The 23457-nt window shown below is 46.3% G+C and overlaps 1 protein-coding gene across 1 annotated transcript in view; it reads right to left on the bottom strand.

The window, feature by feature from the left end:
- The window catches only part of PLEKHD1 (pleckstrin homology and coiled-coil domain containing D1), a 223691-nt gene that overhangs the window by 23274 nt on the left and 176960 nt on the right, over nucleotides 1–23457 (bottom strand). The window contains exons 7-9 of the mRNA XM_085627306.1: nucleotides 8750–8844; nucleotides 6994–7087; nucleotides 2907–3085 (exon numbers count right to left, since the gene is read on the bottom strand). Of these exons, the coding sequence (XP_085483432.1) occupies nucleotides 2907–3085; nucleotides 6994–7087; nucleotides 8750–8844 (368 nt within the window). The remainder of the gene's footprint in view (nucleotides 1–2906; nucleotides 3086–6993; nucleotides 7088–8749; nucleotides 8845–23457) is intronic.

Here is a 23457-nt window from a genome sequence, read left to right as displayed (position 1 = left end):
TTGATGTATTAATGTCATTTAGTCTTGGTCTATGTGTTAGTTAGTTGGTCATTTGTGTAGCTTTGTCAATTCTTTTCTTTTTTTCAGGGTTCTTCTGTCTCGTTATCTGTTCTCTGAATACATGAATGTTATTTATTACGTGTGTACATTTATGTATCAAAAATATTTATGCATACCATATGACCATATGTCTTTGGATTAAAACATTTTTTTATACTAAATATCAATGAACTATGAAAATATGATGAATAAATAACTGTGATATTAGTTTTTCTGTGGGTGACATTTTTATATTTGGAGTTATTGCCCATCTAAATTGCTTGTAGTGGGGGTATTCGCTCATCTTGTAGTGGGGGTATTCGCTCATCTTGTAGTGGGGGTATTTGCTCATCTTGTAGTGGGGGTATTCGCTCATCTTGTAGCGGGGGTATTCGCTAATCTTGTAGTGGGGGTATTCGCTCATCTTGTAGCGGGGGTATTCGCTCATCTTGTAGCGGGGGTATTCGCTCATCTTGTAGTGGGGGTATTCGCTCATCTTGTAGTGGGGGTATTCGCTCATCTTGTAGTGGGGGTATTCGCTCATCTTGTAGCGGGGGTATTGGCTCATCTTGTAGCGGGGGTATTCGCTCATCTTGTAGTGGGGGTATTCGCTCATCTTGTAGTGGGGATATTCGCTCATCTTGTAGTGGGGGTATTCGCTCATCTTGTAGTGGGGATATTCGCTCATCTTGTAGTGGGGGTATTCGCTCATCTTGTAGCGGGGGTATTCGCTCATCTTGTAGCGGGGGTATTCGCTCATCTTGTAGTGGGGGTATTCGCTCATCTTGTAGTGGGGGTATTCGCTCATCTTGTAGTGGGGGTATTCGCTCATCTTGTAGCGGGGGTATTGGCTCATCTTGTAGCGGGGGTATTCGCTCATCTTGTAGTGGGGGTATTCGCTCATCTTGTAGTGGGGATATTCGCTCATCTTGTAGTGGGGGTATTCGCTCATCTTGTAGTGGGGGTATTCGCTCATCTTGTAGCGGGGGTATTCGCTCATCTTGTAGCGGGGGTATTCGCTCATCTTGTAGCGGGGGTATTCGCTCATCTTGTGGTGGGGGTATTCGCTCATCTTGTAGTGGGGGTATTCGCTCATCTTGTAGTGGGGGTATTCGCTCATCTTGTAGTGGGGGTATTCGCTCATCTTGTAGTGGGGGTATTCGCTCATGTTTCTCATTGAATAGCTGGATTGGCCTTGGCAGTATTTTAACGTGTGACCCGCAGGTCACAGCAGATGTCAGTAGTGCACATTTGACACTGAGGCATCATACCAGTGTGAATGAAGTGGGACGTTTCTGTTGTTATGTGAATGAGTACCTTCTCTCGTGAGATACTCCATGATGGTCGAGGCGAGGATGTTGTCTTCGTCAGTGGCTGCCCTGATTGCATGGTGTTGTTGTGTTTCTTGCTCTAGGTTATTGTTTCTGTGAAGAATGTGTTCAGGCTGTTGCAGTTCTGCATTGAATGGGGGTGCAAGTAGATTTGGAAATAGCTTTGCATCTGTTGGATAAGTCTGTGATGGTGAATGATCAGCAGGGGATGTTACCTCCTGTGATGATTTGTTTTCACTTCTGTCCAATTCTGCTAGAGCTGAGATTGGCAGCATCTGTTTTTCTGCTGCAGATGGAATGTCTGCTCTTGAAAGGCTCCTAGGTATACCAGGAAGTAGAGGGTTTTGTCTTCATGCCTCGTAGTTTAGGGATTGCTGTAGCATTGGTGGTGTTGAAAGAATCCAGGCACATGGTTAAGTTGGCCTTGTGTTAGTGGCAGCAGATGGGGTAAGTAGGACCAGCTTAAGTGTGTCAATAAGGGAGGAAGTCTTTCAAGAAATGATGCTCTTGGTTGGTTGATGTTGATTGTCTAAGGGTTAGTTGTTATGTGTTTGATGGCAAAGAAGATTTGAAATGGTTAGGACAGCCTGTTTATGCCAATGGGTTCTATTTGACGGATGGTATCGAGGAGTTGGGTAGGGTGGGATGGCATCAAGTAGTTGTTTGGTTGGGATTGTTGTCCAGGCGGTGTGTAGGTTGCCTGATGCTCTATATGTTAAGTGTGTCAAGGAGTTCATACAGCACTTTTGTTCTTCTTGTTGGGGAGGGTTTCACACAAGGGGACTTATGCCTTCTGTGTGTGAGTGAAGGAGGCAGGTATTTCTAAAGCGGAGAGCTTCCTGAGATACACTCCTGTCGATTAAGACACGCCCACCGAGCTCTAAACATGTGTTTTACACGTGCGGTGTTAGCGTGCCTGAGGGTGAGTGCGAGGATGGTGTTGATAGGACTTGGGATAAGACACACGATGGTGAATCTTGTGATGCACAAGGGCATAAATAACACTAAGGAATGTCCACAAACAGGTGAAGTCCTCCTTCCACTTCACCTCTCCAAAAAGAACCTCGCAGAGAAAAAACTTTTTTTAATGGAAGAAGAGTCTAGTTGAATACATTTTGGCCACGGGTTTTACTACTGAATATTTACACCAACTACATCGAGATACAAGAATACCGAGAACAGAATATCAAGGGCCAAAATATCGAAAGGTAAGTGCATTTAGTGAAGCATCGATTTACTATTCCATACTCCACATCTACGTACCTTGAAGGTATATGTGCTGCCTAGATACAATTATGTGAAGTTAGATATAGAAAATCTAGACTTAGTTACCTGTCCATATTTTTTTTCTCGATATTTTATCCTCATTATTCTGTCCACCTGGTAGTGTGGGTTCGATATTCAGGGTGCGCACCTTTCGCCACCAGGCCTGTTCCACAAGTGACCATCCTGAGCAGAGGAAGTCTATCATTTGAACACATTTACCCTCTGGTTGATGCATTAATTAGTTACAGGCCCTTCTAGGTGCGCACTCGCCTCTGCTGAGCCAGGAGCTTCTCCTCCAGCAGCTGCTGCATCTTCAGCTCGATCTGGCGCAGGTTGCTGTGCAGCCCCTCGCTCGGGCCGGGGGGCTTGCTCTGCTTGCTGAGGGGCTCCTGCTGGTTCTCATAGTCCTGCAGCATCTCAATGGTCTTCTGCTTCTCTACGGAGAGCTCCTGTGGTTTGGAGGGAGACAGACATTGTGGTTAAGGATGGATTTAACAGGAAACCTTTGCGTTGTACTTCATCGAAGATTAGCGCACTGCGGAGCAGCCCAACCGCCTCAATACACGTCCCAGCCTGATGCATACAAATTAGAGGCACCATAGGCCTCCCTAGCAAGCGACATTTATCAATTGCTTTGCATATTATACTCCTATTTGATTGTCATCCTTATTTTATTTGCCCGTCTAAGCGGCATTCTTTGTTCTTTAGTAACACCATAGTGGGCTGTGTGTTCACTACCATATTGGATACTATTTCTCTACATCCGGATTCAAGGCACGCTCCTATTCAGGTACAGTCTGCCATTATCCATGGCCAATTTTTCCTTTTTTTGCACCCTACAGAGTCTATTCTGAACATTCTTCTCATTTACAGGGAGGTCCACCATATTCTAGATTTTCTCAGACGCCTTTGCTCTTCTCCCCTGTAAGTACTCCTTTCACTGGATGCCTAAACCTCACACTACAACTGCATTTCCTCTATTTTCCTAACTCTGGATGGTTACCTTTTTTCTTTCAGTTTGTGTTCTTCTTGACTTGGGCTTATTTATCTTGAGAGTCCTGATGATGATCCCCCTATCTTTCTAGGGGGTCGAAACGTCAACTATCACTACGGACCCCTTTTTAGAACTGTACATAGAAATGGACCGTGTTGTTCTTGTTTTATGATCCACATTTTTCATCACCGATTTTTACTAGTGCATAAAACATTTATGAGAGCACCGAGCATGTTTCCCACACACTCACTGACCCGTCATTGCTGCTTTTTCTTATGATTTGATATATGACTTAATTAAAGTAACCATTCGTCACTCACAAAGCATATGTCTTGGGGTCATTCGATCCCTCCCTCCTCTAAATCAAGCCCCTGTCTCTTTAAAAGATAGAGCCTTGACAACACGTTGACAGCATTCAGTGCAAAGACTGTGTCTGAAATGCAATCCCTCTACCACTGTCTTGGAGTAAGCCGTGGCTATTCATTAACGCTGTCTTTGGACAGTCAAAGGTGCAAATGGAGTACCTTGGTTATCAAACTGGAATACAATAATGTCTTAGGCTCTGGCTCACCAAGGAAAAACAGCATTGTCCAGTGCAAATACTGCCTTCTAAGCACTTACTGCCCAAGGGCCCAGAAACAAGGTCTTATTTTCTCCTTCACCTTTATTCTCTTATCAGCATAAACAGGGAGTGCTAAGAAACCAGCTTGATGCAGGTAGAAAGCCCTGTAAAAAAGTCTTGCCAGGACATCTAAACAAACTTGGGAGGTCACACCCCACCCCACCACTAGATCTGGTCCAGGGGGTTTGTTTTACGCATGGAACTAAGATTTGATGTATGGACACACTGTGCAGCTGTGCCATCCCCACCAAGTTTTCCATTGTCCCTCAAAGCTCCACTTTGGTTTTCTTTTTTTGTAATCATATGTGTGGCCCCTGATTCTGAGGGACCCCTCAAAACTGCAGATCTGGTGCTCTGAAAGGCTACTGTCGTGCATGACATGTGTGTTCCTGGTTCTGTCTCTAGAGATTCTCTGCACCAGCTGTGGCTAGCAGCAACATTTCTAGAATTTTGGATTATAGTATCTGCAGCCAAGGGCCCCTGTGTTTTTGTCGCTTCTTGGGGCTCGGACTGCCAAGCTGCAGGATGTGTTGTAATAAGTATACAAAAGAGTGATGGATGGAATGCTTGAATTAATCCCAGCCACTGGTAATCACTCGGGCCGCATCCCAATCAATTGTTACTTTACACACCATGTCTCCTCAGTTTGGACCCAGCCATGTGCAAATCAGTCTTGATCCTGCTCCAATAGGAACGGTCCAGCCTGAACTGTAAAGCCTGGTCCTCCCTTAACCGGAACACAAGCAACCCAGGACCAGTTTCGCCCTAGTTATGGGCTCATCAGCCAGGTACATCTTCGTTCCAGTGACACAGTGCGCACGGGAGCCACGTCTGGATATACCCGTCCCACTTAAGGTGACACAGTAGGTATACAAAACAGTGATGGATGGAATGCTTGAATTAATAGTGTTGTAGCACTAATGTTGTCAGTCGTCTCTGAACAACAGACTGCTTATAAAGTAAACACCCACGTGTCTGACATTATTTTAATCATACATAAGCAGTCCCTAATAATAATTCTAAAGTCAAGGAGCTTTGTCCTGTATGTGTCACACCTAAAACTGCTTGACTCTAATCGTTATAAGTATCACACAAAGTGTGTCACATGAGGGAATGAAACATTACACATAAGGACGTTGAAAACGTGGAAATGTCACACATAAGCACACTGAAAACATGGAAATGTCACACATGTTAAGCTGTCTGAAAATCTGGTAGCTGCGCCTAGAAGTGGTCTACCATCGCTTGTACATCTTTGCTTTACATCCCGAGAGTGCATCCGGGAGACGAGGCCAATCGGGCGGCACACTTTGAAGTGCCTGAGACTCCTCATTGGCTGGAGCCTTGAGAGTGCTGGCTTTTCCCACTGCTGATTGGCCCCTGCACACCATGACTACCGCAGAACCTCCAGCAGCTTGGCAATGCCACCAAAAGAGAAATCATTCTAAGGCCAGATCTACTAAGAGATTTGCAGTCACAAATCCTGTGATTCACAAAATTAAGTGGTTTGCAACTAAAAAATCCACTTTGCCAATTTATTAAACCAACTTTGCAATATGGAAAAGCTTTTCCGATTCACATGATTCACGTGCCTAACAAAAAATGAATGTGTCCTTGTGTAACACAACTGGTGCTCATGTAAAGTGCTCTGATACCTTCTGGTCTAGTTTGCGCTATATAGAACTCCCAAAAAACAAAAACATGATGGGGTTTTCGCCCAATAACAATTCACAATTTGGAAAAGGCGTGTTTTGGGCATTTATTCTAAATTGCAAGTAGTTAAAGTGACAGTTATGATGACTGACCATTGGCAAATTTCTAACTCTTAGATTGTGATTCACAAAGAGTCCATTTTGGCCCCTTTTCCCACCCACAGGGAATCAAGGTGGAAACTTCAGGTGAAGTGGCAGTTGTTAAATCAACCACTGTCAACCCTTACTGAATTTTTTCAAAACTGAAAACTTTTTTTTAATTCATCCCATTTCCTTTAAGGAAATCTGGAGGATTAAAAAAGAATCAATTTTAAAATACTGTCAAAGGGATGGTGATTCAATATATTCGTCAGCCACCATTTCTGGTGACTGTAGCCAATCACAGGGGGTCGCAAATTGCACACTTCCTAATCAATAGTAATTAAGCATTACAGCCTGCATAGAGAACATGCCCAGGCCCCCAGTCCCTGACTGAGCGCCGAACCACTGCACTCAGACCAATCACAACGCTATATTGCAGTGTTGTGATTGGTCAGGGGAGCCCAGCTATCTGCTTCCTGTTTCATTCCCTACGTGAGGAGAGACGACGGAGAGACGTGGGGTAAGGTAAGCTTTTTACTTTCTTTAAAATATAAACGTACCCCTTATTCTACACTTGTGTAACACACCTGTGTAAGTACCCCTTATTCTACACTTGTGTTACACACTTTTGTAACTGCCCCTTATTCTACACTCGTGTAACACACCTGTGTAACTGTCCCTTATTCTACACTTGTGTTACACACCTGTGTAACTGTCCCTTATTCTACACTTGTGTTACACACTTGTGTCACTACCCCATATTCTACACTTGTGTTACACACTTGTGTAACTTTTTACTGGTGCGAAAACGCCCTGCTTCTGTGGATTACCACACCCCACAGTCCATTAGCAATAGGATGCATGGTGCATTTCTGGTTCATGCAGTGATAGAGTGAGACATCTGTAAACTCAGGGTCCTGCCCATGGCTGTGTTGGTGTGCACCCTACCTCCATCGTCCTCTGCAGGGATTCGGTCAGGACGCACAGCTCCTTCTTCTCCAGCTCCACACCTTTAAGCTCTCGGGTTGTCATTTCCAGCTCCCTAAGGTACACAAAAGATGCACTTATACGCCTTTCAATATGCACATACTTCACAGTTAAAGTTCAAGGTCCTGAGGTCCTGTTACATGTCTGAGCTGTCTAGATCACACAAAGTGTCTGCGTGAAGCAGTTACGAGTCATACCCAGAAACACCCACTCACTGCAGTTCACTGACCATAGCTCCAACATATGCAGGTGTCAGAATGAGTGATGCCTGGAAAGTAAAGTAGTGGTTCACTAATCAGCTCTCTCCCTGGTGAGGGAAGGTGGTTGCCCCTCACCCCCCCCACCACTTCTTGCTCCTTCTCCAGAGGTCCTTCCTTTCAGCACTCCGTTCATCATCTTGTTGTGTTTGCTATGTTCGCCCTAAGTGGCCAAGGTTATTTCCAGACATGGGTCACTTGCTCGCTGTGCCACTGGATTCAAGCAGCCTGGCTGATGAGGGGTGTTACCCCGAAACCGGTCCCAGGATGCTTGTTTCCAGTCGAGGGACAACCTGGCCTGGAAGTTCGGGCTGGACTGTTCCCATGAGGAGCAGGGTCAAGACTGATTTGCATATGGCTGGGTCCAAATTCCAGTGGCATAGTGAGCAAAAGAATGATGGATTCAACCCAGATCTCTTGACTGGAGGTGAGTGGTTGAACATTTTCAGCACTCCATCCATCATCTTGTTGTGTTTTCTATGTTTGCCCTAAGTGACCAAGGGTATGCCCAGACGTGGTCCCTTTCTCGCTGTGCCACTGGATTCAAGGTCACCTGGCTGGTGAGGGGTGGCACCCCAAAACTGGTTCTAAGATGCTTGTTTCCAGTCCAGGGAGGATCTGGCTTGGCAGTTCAGGCTGGACTATTCCCATGAGGAGCAGGGTCAAGACTGATTTGCATATCAGATCTCTCCCTAGTGAAGGGAGGTGTTTGCCCCCTCTCTACCCCACCACTTCTTGCTCCTTCTCCAGAGGTCCTTCCTTTGAGTATCTGCATGCCATACGGCTTTCCTATTTCTATGGAATAATACATGGGAACCCCATTTGCGTTGTTCATTTTCCATCACCTCCTTTAGTCAAGTTATGTCCATTGATGCTTGCCTTGTGGTACAAAGCACTTAGGTCTTCAATAAGGAGCTAATTTTGTATCTTATCCCCAAAACACCTGTGTTTGTATTGTACTGTAGATTCCTGTAGCACTTACTACCGTTGAAGACGCTTCGAGACACTTGCAGACAGGCAGCGAGGTACCCGGGGAGCCTAGGGTTAGTTTTGGTGCTAGTCGTGAGTGCTGCAGTTAGGTTTACATCATTAGAGTTGGTTTAGTGATTAGTTGCAGTAAGTTTCTCAGTTAGCGGAAAGTTTGTTGTAACTGATGCCGATGGATTAGTTGTGTATTGATTTGTACTCCTAACTGTGTTTGTGATCCAACGGAATGGAGGGTGTGAAGAATAGAATGCTAATGTCTGGTTGTCCTTCTTCAGTGTTGCTGGCAGGCAGTAGAGTGTCAGACTCTACAGTTATACATATTTTTAAGCATGCTTATGCAGGCTGGCTCTGTGAATCTGGGGGTCCAGTTCAGTGGGGTTTAGTTAGGAGTTTCCTCTCGTCCAGGCCCCTACACCAAGGTCAACCCCCCCCCAGTTTGTAGTGAGCCCCCCTCCGTTTGGGGGTGTTCCTACCGCTTGATCTGCCCCTGCTCAACCAGCAGCTCGTGCACCACAGCCTCAAACTTCAGCTTCTCCTCCTCCAACACCTGGTTCAGCCGCTCCAGTTCCTGCAACACATCAATGGGACACATGAAATGCATGCTGGGTACCCTGGACTTTTTTAAGTACATACCCCATATTTATGGGAAATATTTATTTCGATGTATACCTTGTGGCCTACCTAGAGGAGAGCCTGGGCCATATACATGTAACATAAAGGAAAGGAATGGTTCAGCTCTTAGAAAGTTCAACACTTTACCTTAGTATCTGTGAGTATTCATAAAAGGGGCACTACAGTAAGGAGAAAAACAGCAGTGGCAGCTGGGGAACATAAGTGGTGAGGCGGGAAACAGGCAGTGGGGGTGACAGAGAAAAAAAGGAAATATGACTTACCTGCCAGCCGCTGCACACAGGCTCCCAGACTCCCCTAAGCCAATCACGACCCTGATGTCATGCTGGTAATACTATTACCAGCATGACAGCTGCGTCTTGATTGGTGGTCTGTGCAGCCTGGTTTGCAGCTGAGGCAGTGCCTGGGAGTCTGGGACTGTACACCACCTGGCTGTGCAACACAGCCGGGTGAAGAAATGCTCGGTGCGCATGTCGGTTTGGCCATCACAAGACGGCTGGCCAAAGTGACATGCGCACTTATGGTGCCCACCCCTCCTCCTTCCCGCTCCATCAGACAACCTAGCCCACCCTGCCCCCCCCTCTAGACTGGCTATACTGAAAAAGAAAATGATAATAACATTGTTATCAATTTATTTTTCCTTTTCGCACTGCTCCGAGAGCAGTGGAGCGACGCTCCTCCGCCTTAACAGAGAAGCCGCCGCTGGAGGAAAACCCAGCTCTCTTTACCCAGTCCCACATCTCTAACAGTCACCAACACCAGGCATTCAAGAATGTTCGCTTTTTTTTATGACATCTGCTTGGGGTTTTTTTAGACCTATTTTGACATCATTCACCGGGTGGCCCCTAAAAACCGGTGAGTCCTCATGTGATTTCTGACCCTCAACAGGCTGGGAGGTAATCTTAGAGGTTCCTCTTGGGCTTTTATTAGTCCTTCAAGGTATCATGAGTGTTAAAACAGAACCTCACCATCCTAAAAGCAAAACCTCTCGTATATTTGGTACAGAGTGCTCCCGGGCCCCAGACCCGAGGGGCCAGCTTTCCATTATCACTTCACAGGACACTGTGGGTGTGTGGAGACACATTGGACGCGGAGACCTCAGAAGACGTTTGTTGGAGAGAGGTAGGACAATGCGCTGTGCATAGTATTTTTGGGGTTTCATTCTATATCCCCATTCTCTAAATCAGACCATATATTGGGGCCAGAGACTGAGTTTATCGAGTTTTAATCATACTATATTTTGAGTTTAATCTTTTTACCGCTCATTAGAGTAATTGTTGATTGCTCGCTATTGCCAAGTAACCACCTACTGCCACAGGACCGGGTCCAGTGGGTATGTTTTAGTGATGGAACTAGGATAGCTGACATCTAATCTCAAGTTTATCTCATCAAATAAATACGCTGGCAGGAATCACTGTGTTCTAAAGCTGGGGATGGCCCAGAACACAGCGACATATGAAGCCCCTTGGCCTGGCCATAAGAATCAAAACCAACCCCGTTGTGGTCTAGTGGAATGGTTGGAAATGTGGAACCAGGAGCAATAGGGTCTTATTTACAAGCCCCTTGCACCGCCAGTGCGTCACTTTTTATATGGGAAAAAGTGGCGCACTGTGGCGCAAGGGGCTTGTATATAAGCCCCATTGTTTTTAATCTCAGTGTTCCATTTGTCCAAATTGTGTTTTTGGACGTATTCCTCTGCTCCCTTTTTGTCAGAATTGGAGGCATTTAGAATCAATATAAAAGCTGCCAGTAATTCTCAAAGTATATTCACCAAAAATGCAATTTGGTGGTAAATGTATATATCCTTTGCAGCAATCAGCGGCGTGCTTTAATCTCGGATCTCTTAGGTTAACAAACTGTTTGATTCTGGGCAAATCATACTCTGCGTGCGCCTTTATCCACTGATTTGACAATATGTGAGACTTTGAAATACGCTGAGTAGAAGAAATGACCACCAAGCACATACTCCCAGGACAGGTACCCCGCATGGTTTTCATTCACACATTCAGTCCTGTTTATTCCCAGGCGACTGGATTTGCGTCGCAATAGCTGAACGTGCTCCTGAAGCTACAGTGTGCAGGACCCCTCCTTTGCTGGAGCTCCTCCCTCCCAGCCGACAGGCAGCATTTAATCAGGGCCACTGGAATGATGCGATTGCGCGGCAACTGCGATTTTTGCATAATGATAGATTTGCCGCATTTGCCACATAATCCAGCATCTGCTGCATAATCTGCAGATTTTAACAAAATACAAATGTTCCTAGCTCAAACGGGTCAATGGTTGCATAAAACACAGATACACGTCTTGCCAGGCAGTGGAAGGCCTTTTCCAAAGGTTGACGGGTCACCTTTCTGTTGCTTATTGCTATATTTGAGTGTTAAGTTGATATTAATGAGGTGCACCCCATGCCCAGACAGTGTAAAAAGTACAAAATAATGAAGTCATGCTATCAAAAAATGTGCCGCATTATGTTGCATAATTTGCTTTTTCTTGCTGCATAATTTAGTCAACCCTGCCGGATAATTTGACCCTCCCCTGCTGCATAATTCCAGTGGCCCTGCCTTTAATTCCAACAACATAAACCCGCGCTTGCTAGCGGAGCCTGGAGAGGGCGCCACCTTCAACAGGATATAGTCAAGCAGCACTGTGCAGAGGTGGGTTGTGCCTGGGCATCTAAGTCTGAGAGTGAGCTCCTTCTGGGGTAGGGTGGGATCCACCCACGGGACTTCTCAGCACATTTCTGTCAAAATAGTGCCTACTTTAGCTTCTCGGTTGTGACGTGGATACACATTTACCCCTTTTCCTTTAGTGACCTCATTGCCCCCTTCCAAACAATCTCTTCTGACCTCAGTGCCCTTCATTTGTTGGGTGGTAGAAAGTGCCAGTCCCCTGTATACTTATCCTTGGAGCACCCCATGCAGTGTGCTTTATTTGTGAAATTAATTTCTAGAAATATCCTTCTGAATTAACTTGAATTCAGGGGAATATTCACTGGAAACAACAGTGCATAAAATAGGGGATTGCTCTACTCATAATTCTTAGAAATCGGATATTTGTTGAGTTAAGCTTTGCACTTTCATATCTTCAAGGTGCAGAGTTTATGAAACCAGTCATTCAAAGTGTGTCCCAGTGCATTTCAAGCATCGCTGCTGCTCGTCAGGAGGGCAGTTTCAGAAGATATCTTCAAGTAATTATTAGGTCTCGCCTGACCCAGCGCATGTGCTTGTCTGGCGAGACTTATTGAGAGGGCTTCAAAAAGTGCTGCCAGCCTAGAGCTACAGTGCATATGCGCGGGCGCGCGCGCGCCGCGCTTTACCGCGATTACTTTCACTTTCACGGCCGCACGGCCGCTTTGCATAGCCAATAGGTCTCGCTTTTGGGACCTTATAAGTATTTAGTTATGCAACTGTTGCATAGCTAAACACTTATAATGTCCCAAAGGCGAGACCTATTGGCTATGCCAATGCTTATTATTAAATGTACCCCAGTTTGAGCCCCTTCTTCCAAGCAAAGGCCAGGCTAGCTCTCAGTGAAGAAGCGGCAACAACGTCAAATGATTGGCTTTGACACCTTTTTAAACGTTACTGCGTTTTTTATATAGCACAGACTTGGCCCAAAGGCATTAGAGCGCTTTACAAGAGAGCAGGGGGTAAGTGCTGGTTAACAAGCCTCATAAAAACAACTTGTTAGCCGGTGTCGTCTTGTTCGTATTTTTACAGCCCATTTTCTGTTAATTGAAGCCCTGGTGGTGCCAAACAAACTTTCAAAAGAGGGTTTGCACAGAAATATGTCTTTCCAGGGCCTCCAAAATCCTTAAGAAGTCACTGGGTGAACAAAGACAGACTGAGAAGAAGAGATGGGCAGAGAGGAGAGAGGAAACGATGTGGAAATCGATGGTGGTGTACTAGTTGGAGAGAAAGTTAACTTATCCGGGGGAGTCTTGCCCAATTTGCCCATGCCTTAAAACGTCTCTGCTATTCGCGCCAGGAAAGCAAGGAAGAAACCGATCAAACCAGCAGGTAGGAACCAGCCTTAGCTGTGGAACCAATATAGCATACAAGAGCGCAACTGCTGGGCACCCACAATGGGAAAGCTTTTCCACCAGAATCAACTTCAAACCCATGTCCATGCACTGGCAAAGGCAGCACCCGCTCGCCAGCATACCCGAGACACGCCTAAACCTCCCTTGAAGAGCATCCCCCATGCAGCAAACCATCTGATTAAAGAATCAGCCCTGCCCTTGGAGGGGTCCCTTGGCTCTGATCCCCGAACCAAACCCTCCTGTGCCATCTACAAGGTGCCAATGCGAACCCCCACCTCCCTATCAAGTAAGATCCAAACCCTCCAAACACCTGCAGCCCCATCATAAAAGGCTGGAGAGCAGAGAGTGAAGGGAGGAGAAGACAGGATGCCAGCCCTTCTGCTTGGCTCCCAGGATCTGGAATCCAGCATGTTTCATCCCTTCTTATCCTCTGAGGACCTCTCCACTCAAGCAACACCTCGCCCCTGTGTTACTGTCCGGATACTGGTCCTCCCCCCAAGAGTCATCATCTCTCGCATCTTCCATCGGACACACTGACACCCATGTGACCCTGCTCACCTTCTTCCGTGCTGCTCTCTCATCTCACTAATGTGGAGAGGTGTGGCTCACTGGTTAGAGGCGGCAGATCCGCAAGCAGAGAATCGGCCAGGGACCAGGGTTCAATTCCCGACGCGGCAGGGTCGTGGACCAGGGTCAAAACGGACTCGATAATTCTCTCCTCGGTACCTACTCTAACCAGGAACACACTCGGCAACTCTGGGCATTAGCTTGCCTCATCTCCACAACGGCCCCCCACATTCGCCGGGGATGCCTGGTTTCACCTTGGAGATACCCAGGAGGGACCATCTCACAGGGATAGCCAGGACGGGTTCCTCAGCGGTCTACAGCGCCACGACGCCTCAGGGCAGCAGTGCGCTTTACAATACATTTACATACATACATTTACTAATGCACCCTCTTTCTGCACAGGGCTTTGGTGCCAGATTCACACTACCAAGGCCCCCGCACATACATCTATTTTTTTGTAAAACAGATAAGATGCCTGAGTATAAATGCTGTCTCGTGACTATGTTCATCCATATTCAGTGAGTACATTAATTTATCTGCAGGAGTGCACGAGCTGGTCTGAAGTCAGCCTTTCCACAGATGCATAAGGCTTTGTTCATTCATGTTCAGTGAATACATTGGCTTATCTCTAGCAGTGCACATGTTGGTCTGAAGTCAGTCCTTCCACAGATGCCTGTCCCTAAGTGATGTCTCAGTCAATCAATAAATCAATCAATCAATCAATCAATCAATCAGGGAATTGTAAGCGCGCTACTCACCCTTGAGGGTCTCAAGGCTCTGGGGAGGGAGGCTCTCGAGGATCAGCATTCCTGTTCAGCCGAAGAGTCAGGTCTTGAGAGTCTTCCTGAAGGCGTTCAGGGAGGCAGCGCATCTGATGTCGGGAGCTCGTTCCAGGTCTTGGCCGCGATGTGGGAGAAGAATCTTCCGCCTGCCCTGGCTCTGTGGATGCGTGGGGTTTTGGCGAGGACGAGGTTGGCTGATCAGAGGTTTCTTTTGGGTACGTGGAGGGTGACTCGGTCATTGAGGTGTTTGGGTCCAGTGTTTTGTAGGCATTTGTAGGCGTGGGTGAGGATCTTGAAAGTGACTCTCTTCTCCATGGGGGAGCCAGTGAAGCTTTTGCAGGTGTTGGCTGATGTGCTCTTGTCGTGGGATGCCGAGGACGAGTCTGGCGGTGGTGTTCTGTATAGTCGGGAGCTTGCGGAGTAGGGACTTGTTTATGCCGGCATAGAGTGCGTTTTTATAGTCCAGCCTGCTGGTGATGAGTGCGTGGGTGACTGTCCTCCTTTACTCGGGGGGGATCCATTTGAACATCTTACACAGGATGCGGAGGGTGTTGAAGCATCTGGATGCGACGTCATTGACCTGTCGGTTCATGAAGAGAGATGAGTCGAGTACGATGCCGAGGTTTCTGGCATGGTCCATGGGAGTCGGTGGGCTGCCGAGAGCGGTGGGCCACCAGGTGTCGTCCCATGTTGAAGGGGTGGTTCCGAGGACGAGGACTTCTGTCTTTTCAGCGTTGAGTTTGAGGCAGCTGTTGGTCATCCAGGCTGCGACATCCTGCATTCCCTACAGGAAATTGAGTCTGGCGGTGGAGGGGTCCTTGGTGAGGGAGAGGATGAGCTGGTTTGTCGTCGGCGTAGGATACAATGTTGAGGCTGTGTTGTCGGACGATGGTGGCGAGGGGGGCCATGTAGATGTTGAAGAGGGTGAGGCTCACTGATGACCCAGTGGGACTCCGCAGGTGATTTCCGTGGGGTCGGAGACGAAAGGTGGCAGTCTGATCCTTTGGCTTCTTCCGGTGAGGAAAGATCACATCCAGTCGAGGGCGGTTCCTTGTATGCAGGCGTCGTGAAGTCTGGCTACGATTGTGCGATGTGAGACGGTGTCGAACGCTGCTGATAGGTCGAGTAGAATTAGGGCTGCAGTGTGGCCTTGGTCGAGGAGGGTGCGGATGTCGTCTGTGGCGGCAAGTAAGGCGGTCTCGGTGCTGTGGTTGCTTCGGAAACCGGATTGAGACGGGTCGAGGACGGAGTTGTCTTCGATGAATCTCGTCAGTTCCTCGTTGACTGTTTTCTCCGCACCTTTGGGAGCAAAGGGGAGAAGCGAGATGGGCCGGTAGTTCTTTAGGTCCATGGGATTAGCTGAGGGCTTCTTGAGCAGGGGCCTGACCTCTGCGCGTTTCCAGTCGCCTGAGAAGGTGCCGGTTTCAAAGGTGGTGTTGATGGTGCGCTGTAGTTGGGGGGTGGTGGTGGCTCTGTGGTAGATGTGTGGAGGGCAGGGGTCGGTGGGGGCCCCAGAGTGGATGCCTTTCATGGTTAAGGCGGTCTCATTGGTCATGATCCATGTCCAGGAGGAGATGGTGGGCTGGCTGGTGGGGCTGGAGGGCGGGCGGGTGGGCTGCAGAGTAGGGTGTATGATCGAGGAAATTGTCATAGAGGTTTTTGATCTTCAGGTGGAAGTAGGATCCGAGATTGTCTCAGGGGTCTTGGGACGGGGTGATGTCTGTGGCTTCGCTGCGGGGGTCGGTGAATTCAAGGATGACACTGCAAAGTTCCTTGGAGTTGCTGGAGTTGTTCATCCACATTTAGTGAGTACATTGGTTTATCTGCAGCAATGCACACGCTGCTCTGAAGTCAGCCCTTCCACAGATGTCTAAGTGATGTCTCTGTGACTCTGTTTATCCATGTTCAGTGAGTACATTGGTTTATCTCTAGTAGTGCACACGCTGCCCTGAAGTCAGCCTTTCCACAGATACCTGAACCTAAGTGATGTCTCAGTGACTTTGTTCATCCATATTCAGTGACTGCATTATTTTATCTCCAGTCGTGCACACGCTGGTCTGATGTCAGCCCTTCCACAGATGCCTGAGCCTAAGTGATGTCTTAGTGACTTTGTTCATTCATATTCAGTGACAACATTATTTTATCTCCAGTCGTACGCACGCTGGTCTGACATCAGCTCTTGCAGTGGTACAAGCTAACAGGAAGCTAAGCGCACTGGCCGGGCACCTTACACTTAACGTAAACCTTCTTTATACAGGAAGCCACTCTTTTATGGTAGTTTTTATATAGTACAACCCCCTTCATTCCTTTGCAGTCTGTAACTGTGCTCGCCACGCATGGCCATTCTGTAGCCAGCTGACAATAGAAGAAGTAGAGGGCAGGGAGACATATGGAATATATACGTACATATATATCTAAAGCCGAACTACACAAGGGCGGCTGCCTTGCAGTTCGTGACTGCACGAAGGACTTTGGCACATTGTTACCATTGCCCCTGCCCTGTTGACATTTGGATGATGAGGTTGGAGCGTTATGGGGACCCGAGGAAGCCGTTGGACCCTGGACTCACCTTTAACAGCTTAAAAACCTCCCTTTTGCCCGATATTTCAGCGCTCATTGAGCACGGACTCCGCCACTGGTACTTACCACCAAGATGCATTCTGGGGGCTTCAGTCTTCAGACATCGGACTGCAGCTGTGAGCAATCTGTTAGGAGGAGCCAGCTGACTTCCCCACCCAGGGGGAGGATCGCAGTAGTTCAAAAGGAGGGTGTTGGTGATCTTCCAATGAGAAGGGCGTCTGATGAAGGCACACCCCACGCCGAAATGCATTATGCCCTGATGGTCCAATAAAGAGCTTCTGAAGGATTCCCCTGTGTGGCCTCTGCTTCTTCTGCTTGGAGGAGTTTTGTTGCTTCTTCTGCTTGGAGGAGTTTTGTTTACACATATATATATATATATATATATATATATATATATATATATATATATATATATACATATATATATATATATATATATATATATATATATATATATATATATATATATATATATATATATATATATATAAAACGTATTCATTTGTAATGTGACTTTTCTGACTTTGTTCCCTTTAATTATCAGTCATGGATCATTAGGGCAGCCCTAGAACACAATTAAATGTGTTTTCTATTTATATTTGCTGTTCCAAGTATGCACAGATAAGTTCTGAAAATAGGCTTTAGGTGACTGCTTATTTTTATACCGTCTGGGACATCAATATAAAGAGCTGGTAACCTCAATCACGCGACTGGAAGTTTGTTGCGTCGGACCGACCGCTGGGGTGGGGTGCGGAGGTTGCCCGTGGAAAACACTACCAGCAGCTTTTGGTACAAGAGGCCGATATTGCAGCACTGCTGCAAAACCGGCCCCCTGTACCAATACTGGCCCCCACCGGTCCAAAACCGGCCCCCACTCTTCAGCCCACCGAGAAAACACCTGGTGCCCGCTACGGCCAGTCCGGCCCTGACCCTGAATAATGCCATAATAGCAATAGTTTAACTTATTTCTGAAATCTTACACCAGCCCTCAATAACATGCTGTGTTACTTCAAGTGTCTGGGAATGCACCCTGCATTCAGACAACTCACTCCTCATTCTCGCCCTTCACTTTCACACTCATCCTGCACTCACAACAATCACAATGCACTCACACTGATCACCATGCACTCACACCATTCTCCCTGCACTCACAGCGATCACAATGCACTCACACTGATCACCATGCACTCACACCATTCACCCTGCACTGACAGTGACCACACTGCACTCATGCCCCTCGCCATGAACTCACACCATTCTCATTCCACTTACCCTGCAGTCACATGGGCACACCGCTCAGTCTACACTCACAGTGATCACTATGTACTCACAATACACTTGAGCTGTTCACCCTGTACCTCACTCTGCAGTCACACGAGCACACTACTCAGCCTGCACTCCAGTAGCGGCTGCTACAGGATGGGGGTGGTGGATCGGGGGACAGGGAGGAGAGGAATCTAATTTAAAACAAGCATTTACAATGCAATGGTCTCGGCAATATTATAGGTAGAGCTATTGGTATTGCTCATTATTTTTTTATCATTTTTGTATCCCTAAATAAATGGCATTGTCATTTCTATTGGCATTAGCTTTTTTTTTTGCATATGTGATACCTATTGCATTAGCAGAGAGAGAGTGAGGTAGTGAGATAGAGAGAGAGTGAGGTATTGAAATAGAGAGTGAGGTAGTGAGAGAGAGTGAGGTAGTTAGAGAGTGAGGTAGTGAGATAGAGAGTGAGGTAGATAGAGAGTGAGGTAGTGAGATAGAGAGAGTGAGGTAGATAGAGAGTGAGGGAGAGGGATGTTGTGAGGTAGTGATATATAAGCATAGAGTGATGTTGTGATGTAGTGAGATAGAGAGAGAGGTAGTGAAAGAGAGAGTGAAGTTGTGAGCTTGTGAGCTTCTAATTCTGAACTCTGCATCTTATTAATTTTCGGTCAATGCATATACGCTGTTCTCTTAAACCTACTCTGCACATTTCTTTGAAACCTCGCTGGTTTCAGGTCGTTCTGTGTAACACAATGTACAATCTTCTCACAAAGCCGCTTGTGACAACATCTCACTCTCTACCAGTGCCAGCTTCTCACTACCAACTAATGACAGCTCCTCACACCAATCACCAGCGTTAGCTTTTCACATTTTTCATTAATGACAGCTGCTTGCACTGTACACCAGGGACAGCGTTTCATTCTACCAACCAATGCAGACGCACTATAAAACCCACGACTGTTAGTTCCCACAGTGCCCATCAGTGCTGGTTCCTCACACTACTCACTTGTGCTAGCTTCTCACACCGCACACCAGCCCCAGCCACTCACTGTCCACAGGTACCTTTTCCTTAAGCTGTCAATGGCAGCTTCTCACACTGCTCACCAGTGCCACTCTCACTGCCCACCGGTGACTTCTCACACTCTCGAACAGTAGCAGCTTCTCGCACTGTGCACCATAGGGCCCCTCATGCAAAGCCATTGTCAGCTTTTCGCACTGCGCACCAATACTGGCCCTCATACATCAGTATCTGCTTCTCACACTGTGCACCAATACTGGCCTCTCATGCAAAAGTAAGGATTTTTTACAGATTTGTCTGAAACAAAACCCAACATTAACAATTTAATTGATGACTAGCTTGGTGAAAGTATGGGTAAGGGGCGGGTATATCGGAAGGTAAGCAATGCAGCAATTAAACACATGGCCACAGTGTGTGGGGTGGGGGTGGTGAGGAAGTAAAGTGAGAGGGAGAATCGAGTGTGTAAGTCTTGGTTGAGGTCTGAAGTGCGTTTACAGATTTCTTGGTGTATTCTTTAGTAACCTTGTTACGGTTTTAATTAATTAACCAAACAATTAACGTTGATTGATTGAATACAATTAAAAAGGAAAAAACATAAAGGTGAAACCTTTGCCAAAGAGAACAGTTTGACCTCTAATGACCCCTCCAAGTGATGCGCAGACATTCAATCCCAAAACTGCGCCCCCGCCTTAAAAACACAGAGCATCGTGGAGGGAGGCTGTAAGACATGTAGCCGGAGTGCTGGCTGTACGGTCGGTGTAATCTGCGTACATGAGAGATAGCTCTGCTGTTTAAAGAGCGCACGCGCTGCACCAACACACCTCTCCCATTGTGCCACCAAGACCCGTGCCGTCAGGTTGCAGGCTACTCGGCTGTTAGAAGTGAGAGCTCATAAGATACGTACTGTAAGGGGTAGCTCTGCTGTCTGGCACGCGAGATGTGTATTGCCTACCAATCAGATAGCTCAGCTTCCGAGGCATCTAATAACTATGTACTGTTCAAGGTAGCTCTTTTTTGAGGTTTGAGCTATATAGGGCCATCTGACAGTGAGCGTAATTCAAGTGTCTGATTGAATTAGGGAGGGGATGAGGTTCCTTACATGCGAGATTGAAAGCAAGATGTGCTTTCAGAAGGAGTTAATGGCCCTGTTAACCAGTTAATGGCCAGTGGCAGAGAGACGCCCATCCTACCTGTCTGCTGCAAAATACAGCCACAAAACATGGTCGGTTTAAAGAGGGGCTCAGAGGTCCAGGAAAGAACATTTCTAACAAAGTCCAGAATTAAGTATCAGTTTCATTCTTTCAATGAAAAAGGGGGAGGAGGGCGATGCAGGGAGCAACAGATATAATAACTACATTATTATGCAAGTGTTTACGTGAAATGCTTATATTAGCTGTAATTGTGTGTGGAGAACACGCGCGCACAGTGTACCAGCTATCTCCCAACTTACGCCATTTGTGTAAATAACATTCGTATGGTCGGAATATTACACATATATTACGGATACACATACTGTTGCGTTACTGGCATTATTCGTTTACCAAGCATATATACAGCCTGTACTAAGAATCCAAGTGCGGATTAAGTATGTATATATACATGTATGAAAGTGTGCTAAACGAATAATGAGCGTTTACGTCTACACAGACATTCGTTTTACTACACACACGCTAATAGGGGCTTGTAGCGCGATATATTTCATAAACATATACAAAGTACATAATAATAAGTGCCTCTGTAATATAAATATTTCATTTTTATAACAGACACAATGTCCACCTGGACTTGTCTTGAGAACCAATCATTAAATATGAATCTAGGGAGCGCTTAATTTGTCTTTGTTAGTCCGCTAACGGCAAAAAGATGTAGGCACACACATGCACACAAACTATATTAATGCGTACACGTTTTCCTCTTACGCACATACCTGTGGAGTAAGAGAAGGTAGAGTTTGCCTATATATATTTCATTCTGATCTAGGTTCTGTTTTCCCTTTTCTGTGCAACTGCAAACGGTACTTTCCTTTAGAAAAGACGAGCAGGCGAATATCTTAAGATAATGAATTATTGGATTATAAATGAAGCCGGGTATCATTGTACGCCAGGTCTTCCCGGTGCACCCTCCTCTGTCCGATGATCAGCCCCCACTGCCCCCAACGAACACCTAGGCCTCCGAATCGGGCATGCAACCTTTGTAATGATCCACACTAGACTAGACTCCAGACCACCCCGTACCCCTCTGAGAAACCAGATCGCCGAGGCAGGTTAATACTCAAAAGCAGATGATATGAAGGACCGCTGTTAGCGCCAAGCGGCACTAGTCGGAGCGCTTGGGAAGCGCCGCTGAAAGGGGCCGCTACTTACGGAAGTGAAGGGTATTCCCGCTGAAGCCGGGTATTTAAAATGTGTGAATTTATAGACGTTAGCAAAATAATAAAAATGGTAGGTCTTATTATAGCTTCCATGATGCTCACTTAGATCAATGTGTATTGTAGTCTTAATGCTTTTTGTAAACCATAAACATTAACTATCAAAACACAATAGTGTATCTAAACGTAACATACTATAATCTAGAGTATGTTATCTAACGTAACGCATGCTCCTGCCCCATCTTATCAGATCTTTTCACAAAGCCATAAAACGGGCATTTTCCTTGCTAAAACCAGGTGCTACGATTACCCAACTTGACGCTACTCAGTCGTAGCTGCGATATAACCGAACTTCCGAACACTAAAAGAGCGTGCCATAAAGTGGATTGAGATACATTACACACAAAAAACAGTGCAACTTATATGCCATGTACACAAGCAGGGCGTGGTTTCAGGGTGAGTTTATGCGTCACCCTTACATTTCTGGGGAAAGCATGGTTTATGTGACTGTAGAAGCTGCATGCCGTAGCCACCTATCAAATGTTGTATCCACAACATTTTAAAAGATGCAGTGTTTGCATAAGAAACAGTGCAAAAAAGGTACAATACTACATATATTGTAAAAAACCAAAACGCTCGATTTCAAATTGCTGTTGTATCAGCTGCTTTACTGTTATTGTTGATATCATCTTAAGAATCGGCTAATAAACGACTTACGACCAAGTAAAACGGTCGAAAGGAAAACATTGAACAACAAATGTAAAAAAAAAAGAAGAAAAAAAAGACAGTAATACACAGTCACCTACCAATAGAAAAGGTCCTGTTAAATGAAGTGACCGAGGCTGAGGGATGGCATGAAATGGCCCGGAAATATTGGCAGCTTGACTACCTTCGAAAACTAAATAAATAAGACAAGCCTAATGTAATTGTTGGTTTTAACGGGAGAAAAATTGTTACGAAAATCAAATAAGATAAAAGAATTAGTGAAATCCGGTTTGTTCTACAAAAATAAAAACAAAGGTGTAATTAAATTACACCAGGTTAGCCTCTAATACTCTGTTGTTCAGGTTGGAAAACGTCTCCAGTGTTTTTAAAATAACGTATTACCTTCGTATTCTGAAACAAAAAAGTAAAACGGTATGAAAATGTACACTTTTCTGAAAACAGAAATGGAAAAGGGGCGTGCTGCCCCCTCCCAGAGGGGTTAAAAAGACAGATTAGTGATGCGCTCTGGGTGGGAGAGGACTGGCCTTTCCACTGCCCACTACAGAGGGACGAGACATTGTCATGCAAAGAGACCACCGCCTCGCATTGCCTCTCCTCTGCCTCTCACGTATATTTGAAGCATCTCATACAAGCCGGGAGGCGCATTTGCAGCCAGAGGGGTTCAGGCAGTAAGAGAGAGAGAGAGAGTGGACAGGGAGGGTTACTGCACTGCGAGAGAGCACCACGCACCGCGGAGACTCCTGGAAACACTACACATAGAGAAACTCCAGCACGACATCCCAAACCCGAGGGGTTGTTCAGAGACAGAAGACCCTTGCCACCTAGGAGAGGATAAAAAGACGGACTTTCCGACAGAAGGAAAAAGTTACAACCACCGCGCTGGAGGATGCAAACTGGAAGTCAAGTCCAACTCCCGTAGTCCTCGAGGACAAGAAGATTGAGAGCGCTGTACAGCGAGAGCGAAAGGTTTCGTTTTACGGTTGAGGAGAAAAATAAAAACAAGCACACCACTGCCTAGCACACACCTGCCTTTCTCCGAGGCGAAGCAGAAATGCCTCGGAGAAACGCAGTGGCGTTTTCGGATTCGGGGGCGTGTTTCTTTTTCTTTCCTCTTGCCATTGGCTGGAGGAGAGAAAAACACGCCTAAAAAGGGCGTGGCTAAAAAGTGGAAAGAACAGCACGGAACACGCCCCCGAATC

This window comes from Triturus cristatus, chromosome 9, assembly GCF_964204655.1.
Source record: "Triturus cristatus chromosome 9, aTriCri1.1, whole genome shotgun sequence".
Classification (NCBI taxonomy): Eukaryota; Metazoa; Chordata; class Amphibia; order Caudata; family Salamandridae; genus Triturus; species Triturus cristatus.
This window is presented reverse-complemented; position numbering and strand designations above follow the sequence as displayed.